The sequence below is a fragment of the Fringilla coelebs genome, assembly GCF_963513975.1.
Source record: "Fringilla coelebs genome assembly, chromosome: 3".
Classification (NCBI taxonomy): Eukaryota; Metazoa; Chordata; class Aves; order Passeriformes; family Fringillidae; genus Fringilla; species Fringilla coelebs.
Window position 1 is genome coordinate 21,448,112 of NC_140030.1, and position 21,392 is coordinate 21,469,503.

The 21,392-nt window shown below is 37.4% G+C and overlaps 1 protein-coding gene across 2 annotated transcripts in view; it reads left to right on the forward strand.

Annotated features, from left to right (window-relative positions):
• The window catches only part of MYOM2 (myomesin 2), a 76,050-nt gene that overhangs the window by 18,409 nt on the left and 36,249 nt on the right, over window positions 1–21,392 (forward strand). For both annotated transcript variants that reach the window (XM_084202411.1, XM_084202412.1), the window contains exons 8-16: window positions 2,504–2,592; window positions 2,673–2,723; window positions 3,002–3,166; window positions 8,161–8,322; window positions 10,195–10,336; window positions 11,943–12,142; window positions 12,833–12,886; window positions 15,410–15,537; window positions 18,481–18,664. In XM_084202411.1, coding sequence (XP_084058537.1) covers window positions 2,504–2,592; window positions 2,673–2,723; window positions 3,002–3,166; window positions 8,161–8,322; window positions 10,195–10,336; window positions 11,943–12,142; window positions 12,833–12,886; window positions 15,410–15,537; window positions 18,481–18,664 — 1,175 coding nt within the window. The remainder of the gene's footprint in view (window positions 1–2,503; window positions 2,593–2,672; window positions 2,724–3,001; window positions 3,167–8,160; window positions 8,323–10,194; window positions 10,337–11,942; window positions 12,143–12,832; window positions 12,887–15,409; window positions 15,538–18,480; window positions 18,665–21,392) is intronic.

Genomic DNA, 21,392 nt, shown 5'->3' on the forward strand with positions numbered 1-21,392 from the left:
TCTCTCAAAGAAGTCCAGAATCAGTTAAGCTTTATATAGCTCTGGGAAAAAGGTATTGTAATTTCCTTAAAATCCTTCATGGAAACAAACTGTTAAATTACATCCAGCCCAGAGAATGGTGATGAATGAGATTACATCCAGCTGGTGGCCCGTCACAAGTGGTGATCCCCAGTGCTCAGTGCTGGAGCAAGAACTCTGATACTGTCATCAGTGCTGTGGATGAGGGGAACAGGTGCAGCCTCAGTCGGTCTGCAGATGTCACCAAGTTGGGTGGGAGTGCTTATCTCTTGGAGGATAGGAAGGGTCTGCAGAGGGATCTGGACAGGCTGGATCAGTGGGCTGAGGCCAACTGTGTGAGGTTCAACAAGGCAAAATGATGAATCCTGCCCTTGGATCAAAACAACCCCAGGAAGGACTACAGGTTGGGCACAGAGGGGCTGGAAAGCTGCCCAGTGGGAAAGGAGCTGGGGGTGCTGGTTGACAGCAGCTGAACATGAGCCAGTGTGTGCCCAGGTGGCCAGGAAGGCCAGTGGCATCCTGGCCCAAATCAGCAATAGTGTGGCCAGCAGGAGCAGGGCAGGGATTGTCCCCCTGCACTCAGCACTGCTGAGGCCACATCTCAAATCCTGTGTTCATTTCTGAGCCCCTCACTGCCAAGAAAGACATGGAAGTGCTGGAGCTTGTCCAGAGGAGGGCAATGGAGCTGGTGAGGAGTTTGGAGCACAAGTCTTGTGAGTAGCAGCTGAGGGAAGTGGGGGTGTTTAGCCTGCAGAAAAAGAGAGGCTCAGAGGGGACTTTAATGCTCCTACAACTGCCTCAAAGGAGGTTGTAGCCAGGTGGGGCCAGGCTCCTCTCCCAAGTAGCAAGTGACAAGGCAGGAGAAAACAGCCTCAACTGCATCAGGGAAGGTTTAGTTTAGATAATAAGAAAAATTTCTTCACTGAAAGAGTTGTCAAGCATTGGACCAGGCTGCCCAGGGAAGTAGTTGAGTCGCCATTCCTGGAAGTTTTCCAAAATCCTGCAGCTCTGGCCCATGAAGTCATGGTTTAATGGTTTAATGGTGGTGGTGCAGGGTTGGCAGTTGGACTTGATGATCTTAGAGGTCTTTTCCAACCTTAACAATTCTATGATTTCAATTCTTTTAAATTGTTCTTCAGTCTCACTGTGCCTGTTTAGACTGTACTAGGGTTTCCTACCCAGCTGCAGCTTTTTGGTTAAGACTGTAGTCTAGTCTTAGGACTTACCCTTATGGCTTCTTATGGCTTTGATAATTAATTGTATGATGGACTTTGTAATTGATTTCTTGATTTTGTGAAATATGTGGCTGTAGGGTTGCCTCCAGGAGGAGCTGTTAGACCTGTACATTTAGAGAGATAAATTGCAATTTAACGGGACTTTCATCAAGTTGTGCTTTAGCCATCACAGTACTGATGGTATCATTTTTATGATATGACACTGTCCAGAACATATGCAAGAAGTGAAAAATAGGTGTCTGATGTCTCTGTGACAGCTGCTACATACTCCAAAATTGGTATACTGTTTTGCAATTTCCATAAAACCCCCTAACATATTCCTTCTCCCGCATCTGGGATACATGACCTCTTAGAGGACAAGTGCAATCAGAATTTCATCATTTGGCAGTTGCCAAGAAGGCACAAATTTGTTCTTCTGAGAAGAAACTAAATGGATGCATTTACACTACTGTCTGTCATAACTGAAAATTTTTGAGTGGCCTCCATTAAATTTATTACTAAATAAACTATTCATGATGGACTCCATTTTAAATAAGAAAAGAACTGGGGCATCAAGGTTTGTACCTATACCTTAACAATTGGTCATAAATGTGCTCATGGAACTTCAAGGAAGGCTGTATTAAGTGAGACAATCTATCAGTGTTTTCCACCAAGTAACTATTTTTTGCTTTATATTTGTTTATACTGTCCTTGCCTAATGAATTTTTTTCTCACTAAAAAATCAAACAAACCAAACCATGTATGCACATAAACAACTTTTTATCATTTTCCTGGATTGAGATATAAGACAGGCAAAAAATATCAGTGTCTGCCAGATGGGAATAGCCATAGAAGGCACAATTTTAGAAAGAATGACATGTACTTTTATTCTATGTCCCTCTTCTAAAGTATGGCAGAAAGGCAAGATGGATTAAAGAAGGTTACATACAGAAAGGGAATAGCCAGACTAGCATTGTCCAGCTATCTCCTTTTGATCATTCTCTAAAGGTCATTTTCAGTTTGCTGAAGTTAATGCAGCCTGCACACTAAGCTGAGATAAAACTGCAGTTAAAAAAAGTAGCAGCTCTCTGATTGTCTTTTATGGATGTCTTGCACTGTGTAGACAGCAAAGAGCTCTCTACATTTTCCCCACCAGTAAAGAGCTTTCTACACTTTCCTTATGGTTGACATAGTTTAGCTTGTAATATCAATCATTAAGAGAATTTTTATTTGCATAAAAAGACATCTGTTTTTCTCCTTCCCCTTTTCAGAGCTGACTTTGATGATTCTGCAACCTATTCAGCAGTTGCAACAAACGTCCACGGTCAGGCATCAACTAATTGTGCTGTGATTGTGCGAAGTAAGTCCTGCTTCATATTCAAAACAATAAATAAATATAATGCTCCTGACATTGAATGTTTCTTGTATGTTTATTCATAGGGTTCAGAGAGGAGGAAGAGCCTCACCCAGCTGCGATAATGCCCTTCCACTGTAAGTCTTTTTTTCCTATTTGCTTAGATAATTTATGTTCTCTTGTCAAGGCAATGTTTTACAGATGAGAAAACTGGATACAACTTGCTCCTTCTGACTTTGCTTTCTAAGCACTGAGTTAAAGTAGGAGCTGTCCAGATGCTCTTGCTTTCCCAGTCGAATTTCTAGATCAGCATACAATATAACAGAAAACTCCATCTCCTGCTCAGATCAGACACGAATCTGTGCCAAGTACAATTTACTTGTTCTCAAGAACCCTTTCATTTTCTCATGCATAGTGCCCCTGTCACATGACATTTGCTTCACCCACATTGATGTCCAGTTTCTGGAGAAGTTTGGAGTCACTTTTGCAACTGAAGGTGAAACACTGACCTTGAAGTGTTCTATGTTGATCACTCCAGAGCTGAAAAGACTACGACCTCGTGCTGAGTGGTATAGAGATGGTAAGTTATTACATTGAATAGAAACTACCTGGAAAATGCTGGAGGAGACATTGAGGATACAGGTCAGGTTTAGAGCATCATAGTCTCAGAATTAAATTTGGAATAGAGAAAAAGAAATATCTATAATTAGAATTTGTAGTCCTGCACTCTCAATTAAGTGGCTTGGTCAACACTTTTTTGAGCACACATTAATAGCAGCAGGAGGTAACCTCATATTGTGATAGTACAATAGTTAGAACATTTACTTGGAATAGATCCAAAGCCAGTTCTTAGATTTCACAATGACTCATAGTTGAATACTGTGACCACTGAGCTGAAGGGTACTCACAGGGCAGTAAGTTAAAGTTTGAAGTACCGAGGTATGGCTCTCCACTTTGATCTTTCTCCAGCATTTCTTGTGAATTTTATATTAAAATCACATCAATGGTTAGGCAATACTTATAGCAGCCAGGCCTGATACACATATGTTTGCTCTGCTGTATGTGCCATGTTAGTAGGTTTCTTACCTCGTGTCTTTTGTCTGTGAAAATCTATGTTATGCCAGGTGAAACAGTCTTACCATGAAACACTCAAAATAGCATCACTAAACTTATCATATACTGGGGTGACTGGTACACAAACCCTGAATAGTGTTTGTTCACTGCAGCAAAGAAGGGTTTTGAAACATAAAACTAGCTACTTGGAGTTCAGGGCAGCAGCCTGTTCTACATATTTATCCCACCACTTTTCGCCAACCACAACTTGTGTAGGATTGTAAAGTAATTATTCTACCTGAGGATTTAAGGAAAGCCTTGGTTATTTTTGAATGGTTAGACCTTTCCCCAAAGGGACCACATTTGAGAATGGTGGACTTCCAAGACTGGTGTTTGGACTGGTCCCCAAAAAATTGGCAGAAATTTCCATAGTGGACAAAATGTGATGAAAAAACTAAGAAATGACAGTAAGATTAATAAGGCAGTCAAGAAAATTCAAGATTACAAAAATCAGAAAAAGAATTATTTTGTTAATGCTTGTTATGCCTTTTGTTTCATGTACATCATGGTTTTACACAGATTCACATCTGATTCTTCAGGGAGCAAACTACTACTTAATTTTTCATTCCTATTTTTCTATCATTGTGGATACTTCCTTAGTAAAAAATATGAGATAATAAAAATGGCTTTTTCTGTTTGGTGAATAACCTAAAATCTAAGGCTGATTCTTTAATTCAGATTTTGTTCCCACTGAAGCATACAGGAATTTTGCTATATGCTTCAGGATTTTTGATAACTAAAAAAAAAATCTCACTTCACTCTCAGAAGAACCATCATTTTCAAGAGTACCTTTACTTTGTCTCTTACTGGGTGCAGATTCTCAAGGTGCCAAATCTCTCAAATTCTAAATTTGAAACTGCAGCTAAGAAGAACTTCTAATTTTCAAGGAATGCACAGTATTGCTCCACTTTTCATTGGACATGAAATTTTCTTACACTATGAACCAAAGCTCATGTCCCTTTCTCTTTGTTCTTTCATAATGACAAGATAATTCCTTCTTGATATGTAACAATATTATGCTCTTTGTTTCTCCCCTTGTTTAACTTAGTAAGTCCTTGTGAAAACCTGAGATGAAAAGTTGGTCTGTTTTAAGCCAGTAGATTTTTGCTAGGGAGTCAAATAGGTGTTCATCCCATTATTCTACTTATGTGAAATAGGATGTTACAAACAAGTTAGATTTTTCCTTAATTACAAGTACATGGATCACAATATTTCCAGGAGGTATACAGGTGCATTAACTGGCAGAGCTCTTTCCCAAACACAGCAGGAATTCATGCACTTCAGAACCTTTGTTATGTGCTACAGTTGCCTGTGTTGAGTCCCTTGAGAGCTGGAGGCGATGCATAAATATAAGCAATGAGAAGTTATAACTTGTCCAACCTCATGTGGATTAGACATTCTGGTTCTTTAGAGAGGTAATATTTAATTCTACTCTTGCATTAAGACTGTGCTCTGTCAAATTGTGAGTGGGTCTTGAGTCTTTGAAGAGACAGGAGCCATTGTTGGTTGTTGTGAAGTTGTTTATTGCGTGACTACATCAGCCTCGAAGGCAAAGAGTTGGGAGTGTTCAAGTCTGTGCTAGAAGCTTTCTGGCAATGAGCCCCGATGTTTCAAGCAGAAGCAGCAGAAGCAGCAGAAGCAGCAGCAGCTAGCAGAAGTTACTACCACCTCCTTTGCATCCCAATACAGGGAGATTTTATTCATAAATCATCCAATCAGCTAAAACCACAATTCTAAAGCATTCTTCCTACACCTGTCCGAGCTCAATTCTGATGTGTGAAAGTAGTGTCAGTTCTTCCACAAAATCTGCACACATAGTTCTATCTGTTCATGCAAATCTGTTCTATCTGTTCTGTCTAGAAAGGCAAGCAATGTTCTGCTATATTTTTTTATGTCTGGAGCTAAGTTAATTTTCTGAAAGGTAACACTACTGAACTTTAAACTAGGCTTCAGGGCTTTTTACTAGCTAACACAGTCTCTTAAGGCATTTAAGATATATTTCTACTTACTTAAAACTGAAACACTCCTACTTCATGTCTCTGTGGCTTAATATATTCCAGTTTCTCTAAAGGTTCCAATTCAATCACTGCATTTCTTTCTCTCTCTGAGGGACTCAGAGAGGCTTCTATTTCATGCATTCCAACAGTACTCTTTCTAAAATTTTTCAGTTTGTGTTAATCAAATAATAGCAACTAAAGCCCTGAGATGGATATGTATGATTTATTTATAATTATACACAGGAGAAGCATGTGTTTATCTGGCATAAATAAGCTTCACACTAGTGAGCCTTACTGAGGGTATCTTGTAGACTCCTAGGGGCATATAAGTCAGCTCAGTGAAATCCTGTGAATTAATTTGGGATTTCACAAACATGAATATGATGTCTATTATTCATGGCCCACTTAGAACAATTTAGGATTCTGAAAGAACCATTCAAGATACTGAAAGAGCAAAATCAAAATAATGCTTCAGGAATGTATATCTAATCTGGACATGACTTCAGCTGATAATAGGAATTTTCCATTATTGATCTCTAATCTAATATAAAAACTATAATGCTCTATGTACCAGCATTCTGCAGCCATTTATACTGTAATCTAGAATAAAATAATTGACTTCAGAAGGAAAATTCATGAAGAATCTAGCTAAAATTTCAGCAGGACAAAAACAATACATGATAAAAATAAACTGTAGTATACAGTAGTTCCCCACTCTCTGTATGAATTTTTATCAGTCATGTATTAGGAAATTAGGAAAATTATCTTACATAATATAAACAGTGAGGTCTATATGTGAGGTTTGAGACACTGCTTCTGAGGATTAGTCTTCTGCAAGTAAATTCTGGGAAAAATAACAGAGCACAACACATGAATAGACTGTGAAGAGTGAGAACTTTTATTTGTGATACTCTTGTGGCAGGTTTATGAATACTTGTTCTATTAGATCTTTTAAATATGTCCAAACTTTATTCTAATTGTCTTGCCTACAAAGTCATTCATCCAGACTGCATTAAAAAAAAAGCAGCCTACTGTTAATTTCTCGTGGATCTTTGGCCTTGTGTGGGAAAGAGAAGTTTTTCTGCTCTTACCAAGCACAGCTGCCTCCTCAATTTCTGCTATCAGGTACACTTAAAGAATGGAAATGGGTGATTCTGGCCTTAGTAGTATTACAGGCTTGCCTACAGTTTCTATATATTCAAACTGTGGTGGCTACCAATCCACTGAAACCTTGAGTCTAAATCAGTGACCAGCTTTTCAGAGATGCTGGTTAGTCAATATGTTTATGCTTAGGATTTACCACAGGGCTCATGCATTGGTTAAAGTTTCTAGGTGGAGATATTTTCTGATTTAATTTAAAGTACATCATGTCTCTCTACACAAAGTCTGAGTACCATTGTGGCAGGCATTACTGAAAGGGGGTGCTCAGGTTTTCTAGGTGAGGATCTACTGTGAAGGAATGTGATTGAATTTAATTTGTGTGCTTCTCATAAAACTACTAAATGCTTAGCTGATTATGCAGTTTACTGCTGTAAGATTTAGTAGTGTGTGTCTTGCACATGCTTTGTTATTGGAATGTGTGTCATGTTTTATACCTGCTTATGAAACTCACCTGTAGGTGAGAACACTGATTTCTTTGCAAATGTTTGAGTGTCAGCTCCAAAATCTATTTAAGCAGTGGAATAATGAACATTCATAGATATTCATATCTTTTAAATACAGTTCTGCTGCATTGATTACAAGAAATTTGTATGTGATTTGCCTGAGGGAGTTAAAAATCAAAAATAACCCAATCAGTTATTTAAAAGGATGATATGAGAAAGCCCCTTGCCTAGCATGAAATATCCTGTTCACTTTTTGCTCTGGTTTTCACTAGGCAATCAGATTAATGTGCATTAATCATGGGTCACCATGTCTCACCTTTGAGAGGTTTAAATTTAATTTAATTCAATGCTCAACAGGCATGACTTGAAGATTTAAGTTTGGTATACATTTATAGCAGTTTTCAGATTAAATTGAAATCTGTTTTTTTTTTTTTTTTTTAATTTGGAAGAAAAAATTGAGTAAACTGACATTTGACCTGAACAGGTAGCAAAACTTATTAAAAATGAAGCAAGGTCCCACCCTCCATTCATTATAGTGTATGGCAGGTTTTCATGTCAATATTTCTAAATGTGAGTAACATTTTTGTCTCTCAGTGTATTAAAAAGAATAGTGATAGGAATTTTGTGGTTGGCACTGCATAGTGTATTAGTAGACCTCATGTTCTCTAAAAGTCACTGATCAAATAATTTTAGAGAGATGCAACTCACTCTCTGTAGAGTTTTCATGGCATCCAAAGCCCTACCATTCTGAATAAAACTGGCATAAATATTAGTTTGTGTCCCTGGTTGGCAGAGAACTGCACTAGGATGCAGGTTGTTCTAGCACCAAAGTAACGTGTCTGATGGGTCTTCTTCTCCAGATGTGCTGCTAAAGGACTCCAAGTGGACAAAGCTGTATTTTGGAGAAGGCCAGGCAGCTCTTTCCTTTACTCATCTGAACAAAGATGATGAAGGTTTATACACCCTGCGCATGGTTTCAAGAGGCGGAATCAGCGAATGCAGTGCATACCTGTTTGTAAGAGGTAAAATTTTAATCTGGTTCTTGAGGAGAAATTAAAAAAACATTGTGCAGTTTAGTTTTATGAAAAAAATCCCATGTAATAACTGAAGTATGAAAGAAATTTAGCCCCGTGGAATTTCATAGCAATTTGATTTGTATATAGTAGTCTGTACTAAAAACCTTACATGAATGGGGAGCTTCAAGAGGAGCATGCTCCCGAGAAGATTTTGTTTCCTGGAGAACCAGAGAAACCATACTTGTGAAGAAACAACTTATTTCTTTCTTTTTCATCTCCTTTCCTGGTATGAAATAAACATCTTTGCATACAATCAGTTCTCACTGTAATAGTTTTGGTGTTATAGATTGGAGACTGGGAGTGAGCCTTGCAGGGCATGCTTGTATCTTGTGCCTGGTCTTAGGGATACATGCAGGAGAAAGCAAAAGAAATATTCCCACCACTATACCAGTCATAGTCATGTCATTAACCAGAGAAAAGAAACAAAGTGAGGAACTAGCTGACTGAAGAAATACAGTTTTCACAAGAGACAGAGGTAAAAGGAGGTAAATGTATTAAAACAGAACAAAGGTCAGAACTTTTCATCACATTTCCATGCACAGCTCTCAGTGAAGTAAAAATGAACTTCTACATGTACCTGTGAGCAGAACTTAGGATTCGGTTTTATATTTTTTTCATTGAAAGATAAAATATTTCAGGTTGAGCAGTTCTTTCACTCTCTTAAATACATTGGACAACATCCTTGATGTGGGCAAACTGGAACAGCCCCACTGAGGCCGCTGTAGCTGTATTAATTTTATAACTTGTTCTTCTTGGAAACATATTGGAACATATGTGCCTTGTGGGAGTGTCATCCAGACAGTTTGTGTGGGGTAGAGGTGGAGAATGTCTTTTTCAGAGGTTTGAAATCCAACTTCCTCACAGGACTAGTGCAAGGGCTTTGCAGTTTGTCTTTGAACAAGCCACTCTGGCATCCTGATCTCCTTTGAAACAATTTGCTAAAGCTATTTCTATCCAGGTTAAATTCCACAAAAGACATTGTTCAGGTGAAAAACACCCGCTAATATACAAAAACTTTCTCAAAGTTTTTGTTGTAGTGATGGGTAAACTCTCTTGTCCATTTTATACCATGTTTGATGCCTTTGCATGCCCTGGACCCTGGCGTTGTGCTATGACCTGTGGAGTCTCTAGTGTTGTCTGTTGGCCATTCTCTTGCCTTTTTTCATGAAGGCTGTGACCTGATACTGAGCACAAACTACTTCACAACTGATTGGGATTTATTAATTTAGACTCTCTACAGGATATTTCTTTGTTATTTCCTTCGAATGGAGAGAACTTTACCTGTTAAGAGATTTCATTAGGAGTTGTGGGTCCAGATTAGTCAATATCTCTCAAAATGAAGCCACAAAAGGGTATCTTAAAGGTAGTATTTAGGACTATAAATAAAACATAGTGTTATAAATGTTCCAGGAGTTTGAAATTTTTTATTCTTTAAGAGATTTTTTTTTTCCCTGATCTAAATGATTTTTATTGAGTACCTTGGTCTGATTGGTAACACACTGAGTCACAGCTTTCAGTATAACAGAGCAACAAAAATGCATGGGTGGGTTAAGCTTTTAATTCTCGCAAAGAATAAGATTTGTTTGGTTCCTAAAAAGCTTTTCTGTTCTCAAAAATATCCTTGAACATTTTATCTGTATAAAAGTATAGACATTATGGTCCTGAATCATTATTGCAGTGAATTAGTACATCATGAAATGTTTGAGCTTCCATTCATATAAACAAGTAGCACAATGAACTGAAAGTATTCCCTTTGACTTTTTGATGTATATCAGAGGAGTTGGGGTCAAAACCAATTTATTTTGATTTGTGGTCCAGATGCTGATGCACTGATCGCAGGAGCACCAGGGGCACCAATGGATGTTAAATGCCATGATGCTAACAGAGACTATGTTATTGTTACCTGGAAACCACCGAATACAACCAGTGAGAGCCCTGTTATTGGATATTTTGTTGACAAGTATGTAAGCATTAGCATTTATTTAATTTTCTTAATTGCCAGAAATATGCATATACCGAAGAGAAAAAATACCATTATATCCTTTCAGTGTGTGTGGTCTTTGGTTGTATTTTTACAGACACTTGGCACTGGAACTCAGTTACACACTGTGTTAAATTACGAGATTGTTCCTTGGCAAACTTTTGGCCCAGATGATTTAGTATTTTCACAGGCAATTCTGGGCACAGTCTGGGAATTAGCAGGGGCTGGAGGCCATTCCAAGTAATATTTGCAGGCAGACACATTTTATCATACACTTAAAATGTTCAATAGTATGGATGTGGGCATATCAGAGAATGAGCCCTGACAGTATTTAATTTATAAAAGCTAGAATCCGTGGGCATCCTGAATTAGATTTAACCTCTTTAATCTCTATACTGCAAAAGCTGAAACCTAGGAGTTATTACATTAGGTTTTTATTTCTTTCTTAAATGTAGTAGATCAGGGGCTCAAGGCCTGGACTCCTGGGAGTTGGCAGTTTAAATCACACTGGCAGGCTTCTGTCCCTCAGTGAGCTTTGCACTTTACTGGGGTTTCAGCTCAGTGCAGGCAGCTGGTGAGCAGAGGATCCAAGCACTGTTTTGTATGTTTTGCTCTTTGACTGAAGTGAATGCTTGCTCCTTGTAACCAGAGCAGATCATCTGATCCTTCGTGTCTGAAACTGTCAGTCAGCAAAGCCTCACTGAAATGATTTCATAATGTACACTGCTCTGCACTTAAAACCAACATTTGCAGCTCATTGCTATTTGCTTCCCTGTCATTTGATGTAATTCAAAGATAACTGTCTGGGAATAACTGGAAAAATAGAGGTTTATGAATGGCAGTCAGTATGAGGAAATTAACTTGAGACCTGGGGACTCTACCATCTATATCCAATTTATGCAGTACATAGATCACAGGAGTATTTCACCTATATTGTGTATAATCTAGTCAGATGTGCCATTTGACACGTTGCTTGTATCACTGCAGTGCCAAGGAGCTCTTGATCATGACATGACTTTTTTCTGGCACAGTCAGGGCAAAAGAGAGTCTTCTACACAAAAGTTTATATTAGTAGGATGCAAACTATATATGTACACACAAAGCAGTCAGTATGAGAACATCACTCTTCTTCTTGATGACTCATACTCTGTGGCCCAGTCATTTTGGGAGGGAAAGGCACAAAGAAGTTTACTTGAAAATATGACAAAGAGGAAATGAAAATGATTAGGTGAATCTTACAAATTCATTGTGTTCTTTGGAGATGAATATTAAAAATGAAAGTGAATAATTTATTTTTTACATGGCAAGGAAGTGAACCAAACAGAAGAGAGGCAGATAGATTTGAAAAGGCCAAAACACATGGAAGAAAAATGACCTTTGCATTATGAAAAAAATATGAACAGAGTGGGGATTGAATCTCTGACCAGAGAGAGTGTATAAAGTGTGTGACTTTCATTAATGAGATGTATGGTTTAGCTCCTCAGCCTGGCAAATGTGAGTTCTGTGGCTCTGACCTGGTGTGGGTAGCATGGGGCGTACTTATTGTGAGACGATACTGACAAAGGCTGTCCTCTGCTATTCCAAGATGTGAAGTAGGTCTGGAAAACTGGGTCCAGTGCAACGATGCTCCTGTAAAAATCTGCAAGTACCCTGTGACTGGTCTTCAAGAGGGACGGTCATACGTGTTCCGCGTGAGAGCAGTGAACAGTGCTGGCATTAGCCGGCCTTCTCGAGCCTCCGAACCAGTTGCAGCACTTGACCCCCTTGACCTGGAGAGGACACAAAGTAGGTTATTCAAGGCTTCTTAAAAAAAAATTAAAAATTAAGATTCTGTTTGCCCAGTTAACCTAAGGAGAAGAGTTTATTTCTTCCTTTGATTGAATATCTTGCTACAGGCTGCAAAGTAGTGTTATGAGAGCTTCTCCACAAACAGAGTAAGCCAGCTTGCCCTGGGGAGTAGTTTTATTGATTTAGCCTTGTCCTAAACCCCTGTGCGGATTCTGTATATCACGTACTTGCACACCTTCTGTTTCATGTCCTCCTTTTGGTCAGAGGGGAATAAAAGTAATCATGAATACCTTAAAGCATTGCCCCAATGTTGCTGGTGAAATCTGAGCTGAATATACAGTTTCCTTTACATGTGTTTTATGTATGTGTGTATGCTTTATGATTAATTCCTATAACAAAAGTACAGTTCATAATACAATTGATTACTAATCTGCCTCAAATCCATCTACTGTGACTATCACTCTTGCTTTTTAGCACATTTTTGAATAGTACTGCCTTACCATGCCCTGTTTTCCTATGAAAGTGAACAAACTAGTATATAACTTCAAGCTTACTATCTGGGGAAAGACAATAACATTATAGAAACAGAGGCATACCGGCTTTTGAACACATGACAAACAATAATTTGCAAAATTTGTAAATATATTGAACTAGTTTGAGAAACTAATTGGATATTTTGATTAACAGCTGTTCACGTGGATGAAGGGAGAAAGATTGTGATCAGTAAGGATGACCTTGAAGGTATGTAGCATTTCTGCAATTTCACTACATCTGCTTATTCTCCAGGAATTTTGCATCCTACCTAGAAACATAGCTTGAAAAGAAATCCATCTAGTGACAAAGTCTTATATTAAGAAATAAAGCCACATTGTGACTTGCAAGGTTGAAAGAACACAAGTGAAGAGTGAGGTCTAAAGGGATGGAGAACGTCACACTGTCAACAGAGAAACTTTTATATATCAACAGCATTTTCTCACCTTTTTGCTTTTACTTGTTCTAAGCTGACTTAAATGGCTGAACATTTAATTGCCCATTTGATTTGGCATTTGATTGCCTGCTTTCCCCTCTTTCTACCTTTCTGGGAGTGAAGTATAGTTTTTTTAGAGTGATTTTGACTATTTGAGCAAGTTATTGCCATTCTTATAAAAATTTACACAATCCATCTCAATTCTTTAAATAATATATCTACCTGAATACGGAGGTTATTCTTAAGGTTAAAGTTATAGACTAAGTAATGTTTTTCCTCAGGAGAATTGGAGAGATCCCTGACAACTTTTGAGATAAAGAATTTTTTTCTGATTTTGATTGTTTCTCCTCAGAATAATTTGGTTTTTATACTTGAATAATGACCTTCTTTGCACTTAAACTGTTAAAATTATTAACTATATTGGATCAAAATTAAAAAGAAAAAGTGTCTGAGAACAAATGTAGTTTGAAGGAGAATCAGACATTAAATGGCTTTCCCAGTGCATGGTGAGGACAGATGAATTTCCTCTATTTTTATAATAGTACCCTTAATGAATTGATATGGGTATTACAGGATCAGAGGCACATCACAATATCAGACTGTAATTGTCTTGTTTGGCTTCACGGATCATTCTTCTCCTCTCAGGATTGCCTTAGAATGATCAGGTCCAGTAAATGGACACTCTGGAATAGTCATAAATAATGATATTTGGATTTCTGTCACATCTGTCACATGAATGTTCATATTTAATAGCGTATGAATATTCAAATATCACTCTTTATGTAGATCACTACTTTCATCTGCAAGATTGGAGACTATTTCTGAAAGAGCAATCTCACAGATCACAAATGCTTTTCTTTTTAGTGCAGGGTGATTAGCCATTCTGGCAACCATTCTGTACCACCATGTTATATCATTACAAAGTATGGGAGCTTTTGTTTTTTCAAGAATGAAAGAAAGCATGTTGAAATTTTGTTACCTGAAATCACTTGGAAGCCTTTTGTCTTAATGCTGTGAAGGATTGTTGTCATTTACTTGACTATATGTCATCAATTTCATCTTAAACTCAGCTGGTTCATGTACCTTTCTGAAAGAAAAAAATACATTTGTAGGAAATCAAATATAGAAAGCATTGTGAAAAATAAATTTTCATTGTCAGTTTGCTTTAAAAAAGGTTTGGTTTTGATTTGGTAAATATATATGATGAACTAATATCAGTGTAGATTTTGCTTCATTCTACAGATATGTATAATAGTTTAAAATATCACTGCCATGATTTAGAAATTGTTACTGAAATATTTTTCTATTTTTTAAAAACAAACATTTGAGGATATATGTTCTTTTCTTAATCTGAGAAGTAGAAAAAATTAGCTTCAAAGAACAAAGATTTTTTCTTTTTCTATCACAAGCCATAAAGATAAAATTTTTAGGTGTCTGCTGAGTTGCTACTTCTGACCTACTACCAAGTCGAAGCTTCTTCAGGGCTGTGTAGATGTGCCTGTGCAGAGGTCCATCACAGGACCATCACAGGTCACTCTCCCATCTGGTGCTGTTTTACCCCTCTGTAATCCCTTGGATAGCAGAACCAGCTTTTTCTCATGTTGCAGTCAGTGAGCAGGACCATGAAAGACTGAGCTGAATTCTTCCTGCCTGGCCCAGGAAGGAAGAATTCACTGCTGGTAACTCTGCAGAGTAAATGGGGAGAGGGCTTTGATCAGGCTACACTATGTGGTGGAGCCATCAGAGGGCTGGTGACATATTTTTAAGTCTCTAATTCAGAGATTTTAGAAGTGCTTTAGACTATACCATTATGTTATAGGATATATTGCTAATAGGTTCTGCTCCTTTTCCTGCTTTCCTCTTTGTTTTAAAGCTTCTTTTCTGATTGTACTTCTCTTCCAGCTATTTTTTTTTAAATTCTAGTTTATCATAATAACTCTTTAGACTTCTGTCTTTGATCAAAAAATGTTTGCATATAGTAAGTAGGCTTTTTACTAGGAGTTTGAAGTAATTCAACTGTGACCAAAGAAAAAAGTGTGACAAATGCACAAGAGTTTCAGGGAGCACATTTGACCTTTACTGAAAGAGTAAGTAACTAGCTATTAATACTGATGTTTTATTTATCAAAATTTAATTGAAGTGATCAGGTGAACTGCACAGATGATATCACAGCCCCTAATAGCTGACCATTGCAGTGCAGGGTGGGAAAGTTTAATCAGAAAGATGAGCTGTACCCTGAATGCTGACCCAGGAGTTAATCTGCTGTTTAACACTTGCTGCATTTATTAATCTTACAGGGGATGTTCAGATTCCAGGCCCTCCCACCAATGTACATGCTTCAGAAATCAGCAAAACATATGTTGTACTCAGCTGGGATCCACCTGTTCCCCGTGGCAGGGAGCCACTGACGTATTTCATTGAGAAGGTACTGCACTGTAGAGTGGTGGTCTGTTGAAAGGTGCTTCATTTCTGTGTGCACTTACACTAAAACCATTTTCAGAACTGCAGAATGAGCAATAAAACTGTGGTGTTCCAGGATTTGGAAGTGGGATATTAGAGAAGGATGGATAATCAAATGTCTTACTGCAAGTTTTAATGAGCATTGAAATTCAAGGCCCAGAGAAAAGGATTCCACTATGCTGTTTGCTTGCTGCTGTCTAAGTGGGAACAAATAATTATGTAAAGTTGCAGTAAAAAAAAAAAAAAAAAGAAAAGATACATCTATAGTTTCACAATCCTACAGGCATGATTGTAAATTTTCAATCTCTCTGTAAAAAAGGGGACTTTCTGTCTGTTAGTTCTGTGGTAGAACAAGGAATAGACAGTAACTCATAATTTGATCCTCGCTTTATGCAGGGCAATGTCACCATCTACTATATACTGACATTTCCAATTTATCCCCTGTAAGGTCAGCAAAGAGGCAAATGACTGTCTCAGGTTCACTGGTCCCTGGTACTCTTCATGGCTGCCTTCCTCCTTTCTTTGAATTGAAAGGGGACTTCGGTGTTCACAGTAGGAGGGGCTTGTTCCTCATCCACCTAAGGGAATAAAATTTAGATAGGTCTCTATCTGAACTATGTTTCTAAATTATATTGGGTTAGAGTAACTTGTTACAAAGTTTTCCTAGTAGGTAAAATGGGCCTCATACCTGACCTCTAAAACACAGGTCAAGCTATACTTAGTGTTTATGAATTATGCCTCTACCACATGGACCCTCTTACCAATCCACACACGCTAAACCTCTTCATAAAGATGCCACACATTCAATTTGCACCATGAATATTGTAACAGCCTTTTCTCAGGCTCTTACTATGCAAGTTTTTTTCTTTGCACATCTAAAATTCTGCACATTCCTCCACAGTTTATTCCCCAGATGTCCTGTTCATGTCACTCCTCCTTATGCAGCCCCCCAGCTTGTCTTTTCCCTCTCAGACACACAAAAACCCCCTCCACTTCAAAAGAACTCCATAGGCCATTTCTGCACTCTTCATCATCCATTACTTGCTGGATGTTGAACAAATTGATGTAAAGTGAACACCACCCACTGGTTAAATTTTCCTGCAAGCATGACCATTTCTCCCACTCTGCCTTATGGATTCAAAAGAAGTAGCAAAAATTTTCATAGAAATAAGTATCTAGTTTTTATTTCTGTGCAATGAAATATAATGCCTTTCTTGCATTTATTCCCACTTACATATGTTTTTGCTTATCTATAAATTTCAAGAATATCGATGTAAGGATTTTGAACCAGCTCTTGCCATGGAAACACCTTTTTAGTTCCAGAATATGCAGAAATAGCCCAGATAAAAAGCTCAGAGGTAGATTTTCACTGAGTGGAAACCTACACCTGGTTAGCTGAATTTCATTCTAAGAATGAATTGGAAAAAATACATTATCTTCTTGCTTTATACAAATAAATTCATATAGCTCCAGAAACAGTAGAAGGCAGGGGCAATGATGAAAAAAAGCATCTCATTTAAACATCAGACTTACTGAAGGACAGTGAAAATTGGGACAAAAAGGCTATTATTAGAAAAAAGAGCTTGGTTGTACTAATTAATACCTGAATCTAAAATATTTTTGCATAAATAACTGATATCTATGAACAGCTTAGTCAGTTCATAGGTGAATGTTTGTTTTTTGCTTTCCACTGTCATCTGTTAATTTACAAAATTTTCTAACTATTTTATTTTAAAAAAAGAAGATTCAGTACTGAAGAATAAAAATGTTGTAAAGCCTTCGAGACACAAAATGGAAATGAATTTTCTCTGTTCTCTTGAAATACTTTTTTAACAGATAAGTCAAATCAGACTGCAGAACAAAATGTGATGCTGATACTTTGTTAAGAGAAGAAATTAATGTTTTTCATGGCAAGAAGTAAAATATATGGAAAAATAATATTTATTTCATATTTTACAGCTTTTTATTGTGAAGAAAATTGATGATATATTTCTTTTTTCTGTTGAGAACACTAGGTGGGTGAGAAAGATTTTGATATATGGACTCCAGATGTTTATTATTATTTGTCTATTGTAGTTGTCATTATATACAGGGTAGTTACCAAGCACCCATGAAACACTGTTCCTCCTCTAAGAAATTCACAATCTATTAGATTTTGCTCCCAGACTTTCTGTTCCAAAATTTTATAAACATATAATTTGTATGCACTTATCTACCGGCCAAGGAAATTTTCTTCAATGACTTTATTAGGCACTTGGGTTTTACTGATATTTCTGAAAGATTCCATGACTAATTTTTGGTTAGAATAAACAGCTTATGTGGGAAATCGAATGGACAGCAGATTTCTCTCAGAGTACTGATTTTCTGGCTCTCCTCCATGTTCAGTTGTGGTGATGATAAGCTCAGCTGCTGCATTGAGAATACACAAAAGTAATTGCTTCATTTGTTGAATGCTTTTAGGGGACATGACCTTACTCAACAGAATAAATAAAGTTGTGAGTAAAGTAACATTTCCCTCCCTACCTACCTTTCTGCAGAATTTGGATTAGGGCTTGTTTGCTTGACTCCAAACCTTTAGGTGTTCATGTGAGTTTTGCAGGACATGAAAGTAATTCTTTGGGGCCAATCACAGTTGACAGTCACAGCCCTAAAAGAAAGCTGGCTGCATGTACAAGTGTGCACGTATTGAAGTCGAGACAGGCAAGGAGACAGTGAGCTATTCAGACCTTTTTGTAGAGTAATGGAATGCATCAGCAATGAGAATTTGCATATGTTTAAGTCAGACATTTGAGAGTGATCCTTCTCCAATAGCTCTTAAATAAATTCATGACAGGATGCAATACAGCAATATGTTCAATTTTTGACAGTTCACAGAAATGATTCATGGCTTTTTTGTTGTTTTTTGTAGTCCATGGTTGGCAGTGGAAGTTGGCAAAGAGTCAATGCACAGGTTGCAGTAAAATCTCCTCGCTATGCAGTCTTTGACCTTGCAGAAGGAAAACCATATGTTTTCCGAGTGTTGTCAGCAAACAAAAATGGCATCAGTGATCCATCTGAAATCACAGAACCTATTCAACCACAAGATACTGTTGGTAAGGTATTAATTGCAAGACATTAATATTAAAAACAACAGATATTTTACAAACCAGAAAGAGACAACTCTCATTAGATTAGTATAACTACAATAGCAGTAGTTGACTTTGTGTTCAGTTCTGTGAAGGATTTAAAAAAGACCAAGATGTTAAATTTTAGAGACTTTTCTGAATTTTCCTAGTGATCACAAGCCTTACTACTGAAAACAATAATCAGTGTAATTATTTTTAGTTATTCACACTTCAGTGTTCTATTAATATGACATCAAAAATAGGTTAATCACTAACTTTGATAATTATATTTTCTGGCTCAGGTAATTATACACTACCTAATTCCCTACAGTTTCAGCTAGATAAGGTAGCCTTTAATTTCTTTCTTAGTATTCTGAGTTGCAAATTATTGCTAGTGCACTATTCCTCTGTCATACAGATGAGAAGACTTCAGGGAAAGACGCAGCTACATATTCAGTGGTGATTTTCCAAATGAAAATGAAATGTTTTTCTTGAGGTCACGTTCAAAAACACAAATGAAAATTTAGGGAGTGGTTATTTATCTTGTTTTTGAAATATTTGTTTCGGTTTTGCAGTTTTGCAGAAGCCATATATAACAGTTTGATGTATTGATAACTGTCACCTTAAGTGCACATATCTTACTAGTACACTTTCTAGTAATATACAGAATATTTACAGTATCTTATATACCATAGTTAAAGATATAATCCATATTTTCAGCTTGATCTATAACTACATGACAAAGAAAAGCATCTTTTGCTTTCATATATTCTTGATTTGATGTCTCATTAATGCATATAAAGTATTTAAACCATTCAACATTCCCCAAGGTAGGGAAGAAAAGCACTGTATTTATTGCACTTAATACAGAAAATAAGCTATCCCTTAGGGGTTAATGCAACACCTTCTGCATATCTCACAGCTTTAAATTAAGCACAATGCAGAAGAATCTATTTTAAAGAGAAATTTCAAGACTATTTTCAGAGACAGAGTTTGCCACCTGAGCTAAAATATATCAGAAACACTTGGCTCCTTTTAGTTGCCTGCACTTAGTGTCATTTGATATTCTTGAGGGTGCCTGGGACACCTTCATGGGGACAGAAATCATTACGCAGTGATTGTTGGTACCTTATGAGCAGAAACTAAAGAATGGTTGGGGCATCCTAGGCCATCCTAAATGACACTTAAAATGAGGCAATTTAATTGAATGGTGAAGGAGTATTCAGTTTGAGGTTAAAATCTAAATTTAGGTGTTTCCATGTAGGTATCTACAGGTGCAGTAGATGCTTCTGGTCTGACTGTGGCAATTGGAGCCTGGAATACAAGCTGGCTGATGTTGTCATAAATTGCCCCATGTCACCCAGCTGTACAGTGTCTGTTTTGGGGTGAGATGAATAATTTTCAGGACCTTACTGAGCACTGCTGTAAGGCTCAGTTTAGCTGTCCAAAGTGACATCCTTTTCAAATGCTTTCAGTTTGCCATTTCAGAGGACTGTAGGTATTATCTCCTGAGTCACATCTGACAACTCCATGAAGAAGTGACTGATAGTCCAAAATGGCCCTAAATTAATTTGTGTAACTGAGTTAAGCCCTAGCTCTTTGACTATAGTGGAAGTTCGAGAATATGTGCTTGTAGACACACATAAAAACCAAAATATAGGTACATTTATCAGACTGAATCCATTTGATCTTACAAATTTATTGCATAAAGCATAGCAGTATGTAAGTATTAATTTTTATTTTAATATTGAAAGACTAAGCGGAAAACATGCTGCCTTTCTTTTGTTTCATGCTGCTTGCAGTTCTCTGCAGTACCAATCTGAGGAAACTAAAATATCTTCAAAAGGCGAGTACTGGGTGCATCTCTTAACCTGTCGTGTTAGGCTGAGACCTTGCTTTAGTTTCTTGCGTTGTGAAAGCTCAGACAGATATTTTATAGTGTACAGACTGTATGCTGGTTCTTACTAAGATTTTTTTTTCCATTTGGATCTCAATATTTCTGGTTCTATTTATGCATATTCATCTGTTTATATTGGTGTAAACTGACAACAAATTTTCTTTGTATGTAAAGTATACTGCTTACTAAGGTACATTGAGAGAACTGTAGTCAACAGATTGGAGAAAGCTTTGTCCTCTTTCCCTTGGTGGTGTTGAGGTTGGTCCTGGAGTACTGTTCTGAAACCAGTTCTGGCTTCCTTAATCAGGAGGGATGGTTGTAAAGTAGAGAGGTCCTCTGTATGGCAACCAAGACGACCGAGGGATTAGAGATTGTGACCTATGAAGAGAGGCGTTTATTTAGTTTGAAGACTTACAAAGATGATGGTGTCAAACCTCTCAGCATTGTCAAATGTCAAATAGAGGCAAGAGCCATAAATTTTAGTTTAGTAAATTCATTCTATACAGACTCTTAATGTGAAAGATGCAAGGTGCAAGAGTGCAGTGCTGGAAAAGGCTGTGCAGGTAAGCTGTGAAATCTCCGTTGTCAGAAGGTTTCAGGACTCGTACAAATCCGTGACTGACACACTGGTTTAGTGTTGGTGATGGTCCCACTCACAGTGATAGGGTAGAGGGACTAGATGATCCCCAGTGATCCTTTCCAACCAGTGTTCCTGTGCTTCTATGACATTCATCTAGCTACTTTTAGATAAACTTTTGGCATTCAAATATATGCTTAAAGTTATCCTGAAAAGCTCGTATTTTTGGAATTGGGGCTGTC